The sequence below is a fragment of the Ceratosolen solmsi genome, unplaced genomic scaffold (genome assembly GCF_000503995.2).
Source record: "Ceratosolen solmsi marchali unplaced genomic scaffold, CerSol_1.0 scaffold47, whole genome shotgun sequence".
NCBI classification, from domain to species: domain Eukaryota; kingdom Metazoa; phylum Arthropoda; class Insecta; order Hymenoptera; family Agaonidae; genus Ceratosolen; species Ceratosolen solmsi.
In genome coordinates this window covers 3,359,501-3,365,484 of record NW_011948419.1, presented here as the reverse complement: position 1 = coordinate 3,365,484, position 5,984 = coordinate 3,359,501, and the positions used below count along the sequence as shown (strand labels likewise).

Sequence of the window (5,984 nt, the reverse complement as noted above, 5' to 3'; positions counted from 1 at the left end):
ATAGCATCCTTCCTTCTCTCCCTCTCTCTCCCTCCTTCACTCTCTCTCTCTCTCTCTCTCTCTCTCTCTCTCTCTCATCCCCTCTCACTATCTCACTCTCTTTCTAAAACATATCTATATAAAAGTATATGAAAGTCATAACTTTTATGACCCATTAACTTATATAAATGCTTTTTACAATCAGATTTTTATAATAATAAAAAGGTTGATGAAAAATTAATGATAAGGCGTATTGGAGGATATAGCGCGAGGAAGTAGTGTGTAGCACAATTATTATGTATTAGGATTTACTGCGCTAAATTATTTTATACGCATACGCAGTCACAAAATAAGATAATAATACATTATACGTGAATATTCATGTGATAGCGACGTTGAAAACTATTTGTAATTGTATTATTTCATGTGAAAACGTTAAAAACATTCGTAACGCCGTATTGCACACAAGTATACATTTTCTGGTTCCAACTACATTTGCTTTTCCTTTATGAAAGCGAAAGACAAACATCCAAAGACGAGAAAATCACACGGTAGAAATTCGTATAATTCATGCTCTATATGAATTACCTTCGTAAGCTTTCCACGAATAGCAAAATTTTTTACAGATTTTTACGTGACCTAGGCTGTCTTGCATAAATTATTAAAAACTTTATATACCTAGTTTATATATGGAGAAAATAGATTTTCAACCAAATGTAATTAATCGTTGGATTCAATGTTAATGGAGGATAAGAAGTTACGTGGTGCTTGTAAATCAAACGGCATTTATTATTACGCAAAGAGTTAATTAATGTTAAATAATAATTACAATTCGTAACGGTTGTGAGAAAAAATAATAATTTTGGAAAGCCTGCTTGTACTTGCGGAATGAAAATATGCATAAAAAGCGCAACGAAATTATTACATCTTGAAATTGCGATGTCACGTCAACGGCTGAACAACTTCTGTAACCTTGAAATATGGATTTACCTTTAAGCGGTAAAGATTCTGTATGAATTATGCGGAAGGTACTTTGAACTCTCAAATTTTGTACACGATAAACTTGGCGCGAACCATCAGCCATGCCGTATCGACATAATCTATCGATGCCAGTAAAGCTCTAACCTATTCCTCGGATTTCTCAAATGCCGACGTAGGTTGACGTCCTAGCCGTTTGCAAGTCGCTCGGCAGCAACGAGCCACCGCCCTAATCATCGGTGCATGGACCTCGCGGCCGACGCGCAATTCTTGAAAAATCCTTAGCCAAGTGCTCGGCAATCGCACCAGGTCCGTCGTTCCTTTTGGCGTCTCGTCACTTGGCGGAGTAATGCGAGCCGATGTTGGACGAGGAGCCCCGATGATGGTGGTGATGGTGCTGCTTGTGCGCAGGCCCGGAGTAACGGCTGCCCGGCCGCGAGTGCACAATCGCGTAGTGATCGCTGTTCGTGGAAATGGAGCGCGTCGAGTTCATCGTCGAGCCGCCGGACGTGTAGCCGGGCTTGCCGTTCAGCGAGTACCTGGAAGAATGGACGACGTGGATTGTGAGTGGACGCTAGGTTATTTGGTGGAAGGGGAGGGGGTCGGGGTGGTGGACTGCATGTTGGCAAGCGCTGGCAAATTTCGATTGCCGGAGATGTGTATTGATGAGGGGGAGCGAGCATGTGGGATGCATCGTCGATGGTAAATGTTGCGAGAGTTTGTGGATGAGACGGACCCTCGAGTTAGGTCGACAAGTTAAGCGGTATAGTTATTAATCCGCTACTCTTGCAACAAACTTAACCATCGCTAATAATAATTATAATGATTTTTATTATTGTCTTTGTCACTGTCGCGGTTGTTTTACTGTTATTGTTATTGTTGTTGTTGTTGTTGTTGTTATTGTTGTTATTGTTATTGTTATTGTTGTTGTCGTCGTCGTTGTTGTTATTGTTATTGTTGTTGTTGTTGTTGTTGTTGTCGTCGTCGTTTTTGTTATATGTAGAGTCGAGAATAATTAATGCATTAGGCCAATCAGAATGTATTATATGGTAATATGTAAGGGTCGTTAGATGAAATGAATGGAGCGAGGATTCTTTAATAGTTTTATGCAATCATTATTAATATATAATAAATCTATGCAGTCGATAACATTTAATTACCCACATTAATATTAATGTTGGCACTCTTAGAATTTTTCAGGTTTTAATCCGATTTCCTTTTGAAGTTTCTGCCTCGTTAATCATTTCACTAAAAATTCCATGTAAAATAATACGCAATGAATTTTCACGAACAATGAAATCTTACTTTCACTTTAAAACAGAATGAAAAATGTATTTTCTGATTCTGAACTGATATGAATTGTGTGATATGTGCCAGCAACATAATGTTTTCCTCAAAGAGATACGTTTTAAATATTTTTCATACATTTGACCCTCCCCCCCCCCTCCCGTTATCTCCCTCTATTTCGCTTGCGGTTTCTCTGCCGTACATGTTAAATTAATGTAAACAATAAAATGGAATATTCTTTATAATACTCATCACATGTTAAAATTCGTCGTTCGCTATGTATTCGTTAAATATACAAATATTGTAAAACAATGCAATTAAATTGATTGCTTGGTCTTATGTAAAAATCTTGTGATATTAATATTTTAGAAATGTAATTCAATCATAAATTAATTGTTTTAAGTAATAAAGCAATTACAATGTTAAAGTTTGTCGTAAATATGGAAATTGCGCGAATGACTTTAACATTTTCGGTTACTTGTATTTTGAAACCTTGCAAGATAATGAGTATGTACGCGCATGCTTGTAAATAAATTTCAATTGTCCCTTGTATTTACGACGCGTCTTTTTCAATCTTCATTTCATAGCAAACTTTCGCAAAATCGTCCCTATTAAATATTTCAATCAACAATATCCATGAGTATAAATTACACAGACTGAAAATTTTACCGACATACTTGCAATAGTAAATACTCTGCCCGCGCGCGCGTGCGCATGTATAATATTTATAAAATAGAAGTGAATTTATCGATCTCCGTTAAAAATCCAATCGTTTCCCGAGATTATAGATTTTTTTTTTCAACGCGATAATAAATAAATCAAAATGAAATCCTGGCAATACATACGCATGCATGCGCCGATTAACACGCGATTGAGCCAATAAATCATGCAAACAAGCAAAGTACGTATAAGACAGAAAGAGTGCGGCAGAGGCATTTGGAGGGCCATCGATATAGCATAATTAAAGTCTACTCGTATTTTGGTTTTTAATCGTATGATTAAGATTCGAACCTAGAGCCATACTGAGATCCGTGCCAACTGCGATAAGGATCGTAGTCCTCGATGATCGAGGGCTCCTTCTCGATGATCTCCGTGCGCGCGCAGCTGCATGTCATCGCCGAGCAGAGGAAGATGTTGATTATGAACATTATGAGGAGAAGGATGCCCAGGGCGATGGCGAGCCAGAGGAGCCAACCCGGGTGCACGGCACCGTCGTCGCATAGCGGCTGCAGCACTGCACAATCAAAAGTGGGTTACGGCATTTGGAGCTAATCGTAAAAGCACTTCCGCTCTTTCGTCCCACTTCACTTTAATTCCCGTGGAATCAAGGTTTGACGAACGGTGCTCGTGTTCGCGAGCTACTCGACGCTTTACGTGCCCGTGTCGTTTATGGTGTCGATTCCCCGTAAATCGCCCAACATTTCCTCTCCACCTTTGTTACAGTTTCCTGTCTCTTCGGCCTTTGAATTTAATATTAACATACTCTGCACGGCCGTCTCGATTGGCTAAGAAAACTTTGCCGAGCAACCGCTGATTTACAATAGAAAAGAGTAGTACAGAGTGTGCGTATAACATATCATTTTGATCCTTCGCTTTACAGCTTAACTACTTAATAAAGCATCTTTCGCCTTTATAGACTATAATTTTATATAATTTTTTGCGCCCGCGCACGTCGCAAAAGAAGCAGTAACGGTGTAAAAATTATTGCCGTAAAGTTGATGGTAATGTGATAAAAATAGAAACTTCTTGTTTAATCCGACGTTCTTTAAAATGAAATTCTACATTGATCATTTATGGATTGAGTTAGCGTGGGTTGTCTAATTTAAGGGTCTATAAATATTTATTATTACTAGAAAGAACATTTGGATAATTGAGAAATGTTCTCGAGTTATAATTAGAAATTAACTTAGTGAAATTATAAAGAAATTTAAGACAAGCATACAATATAATTGTGTGGACAATAATATGGATTATTGGATTGTTTTAAGGTTCGATAAGATGTATTCGGGAGTTCGGGACAATAAGCAATTAATGATAAAAAATCTACGATTTTAAAATCTTTGTGCTCGTGTTTCCCGGAAACTTAAGGCTGCCCAATTAGACGGATGAAGCACTTCGATATCAAATGTATAAGCACATGCGGGTTTTTTTTTTCTTTTTTTTTTTTTTTAAATCATTTAAAGAGCGTAGCCCGGCTAGATTTGAATTGTAAAATAAGAAATAAATGATAAAATGCACGTTAGAGGCTAAGAATTTGCAATAATTCATCGATTCGCAAAATATAATGGCCATTATGGGCGTAAATTATGAATTAAGTAAGAAAATATCGAAAAATTGAAAACAGGCTTGTAAGTGTATAAATACACTTCAACGTCAAAATCTCGATGTTAAATAAATCTAAAGGTTTCTTATTATTAAGTTCTGGCGTGTATTATCAGATAGCGCAAACACATTATGACAAAAGCTCGCTTTTGCCCTGAAAATCCTTTCTGACATCTGCCTATCGGAACCAGTGATTGTCTTGCGTAACTTACTGGGAGTGTCGCCAGGGCTAAGAACAAATACGCTCGTTCCGGCGTGCAGGACCGCCTCTTCCTCTCTCGGTACTATTTGTCCTTTGGTTGGCGCAAAATTGCCGTTCTTTATTCCAACGGCGTTTTCATCGCCGTCGCAGACGGGCTCGCCGCAGCTTTCTATTAAAAAATCATCATAATGATTCACGCGTTGAGAAGTCCGCGAAACAATTTTAATGCACACAATGGATTTATTATGGTTGGTGGTGGGGGTTCGGTAAGAGTCGCGCCGATCTACAATTGAATCCATTACGAATACAAACGAATTATCGTCGGGTAGGGGAACCGATCGTTCTAGGCCCGATCGCGCATAATACGTTGCTTCCGAATCTAATTTATTGACGGGTGACTGTCACGATTAGCGAGTGGAAGTACACGATTACCCGCTCGTAGCGTGGCGGCGCAATGGCCAACATTCAAGGCCACAGTCAAACAATTATCATTGATTATAATAATTATAAATGCCTTGCCGAGACAAAAATGCACTTTTACCGATGACCCAACATTTTCATCAATGCTGTCGAGCAGCTACGGTCTGGCAATATTTAAAAGAAGAGAGAAGGATAAAAAAGAACGCTCGTTTCGATACACTATGAGTTGTATAATTATATCTGTCGAATAATTCTTACCTTTACAAAGTACGATTTCACACTGGAGATGCAGTTGCTTTTGCGTATCGGAGAATCGGAACGCCGAGAGCATAGCCTCGGCCGTTCCGGCATTTCGATTGTAGACGAATTTTGAGATGAATTTCGCTTTGTCGGGACACCTTGCAAATAAGCGCACGATTATATTATTGTGATATCTCAAGTATTCGCTTATGGCTGTCGGTTTGTTTGCGTTAGTTAAAATTATAAAAATTACCCTCTCTCGTCGATAATCGTGACGTTGTGGTTGTCGGTGTCGAAGCCTAGACACGACTTCACTCGAAAACCATAAGCACCTAAAATTGGGAAACAAAATTTACCGTTAGCGTAGCACTTCATTCGTACGTAAAATGTCATTATTATGTAAATGTAATCCGTTTGTATTCAAATTTTACGATGCCAATACAATCGAGCCTTTGATTTATTCTGGCTTCGTATAAGTAAGGAATCAAACGACATTCGATGTATTAGCTTGATGCAAATTCAAAAAAAAAAAATAAAAAAATTTCGACCAGGAATG

General features: G+C 38.4%; 1 protein-coding gene across 1 annotated transcript in view; it reads right to left on the bottom strand.

Annotated features, from left to right (window-relative positions):
- Positions 1 to 1,218: 1,218 nt before the first annotated feature.
- Positions 1,219 to 5,984, bottom strand: part of LOC105360547 (uncharacterized) — a 32,116-nt gene continuing 27,350 nt past the window's right edge. Inside the window, exons 6-10 of the mRNA XM_011497477.1 lie at positions 5,682 to 5,760; positions 5,447 to 5,586; positions 4,779 to 4,937; positions 3,256 to 3,478; positions 1,219 to 1,496 (exon numbers count right to left, since the gene is read on the bottom strand). Coding sequence (XP_011495779.1) covers positions 1,292 to 1,496; positions 3,256 to 3,478; positions 4,779 to 4,937; positions 5,447 to 5,586; positions 5,682 to 5,760 — 806 coding nt within the window. The 3' untranslated portion in view covers positions 1,219 to 1,291. The remainder of the gene's footprint in view (positions 1,497 to 3,255; positions 3,479 to 4,778; positions 4,938 to 5,446; positions 5,587 to 5,681; positions 5,761 to 5,984) is intronic.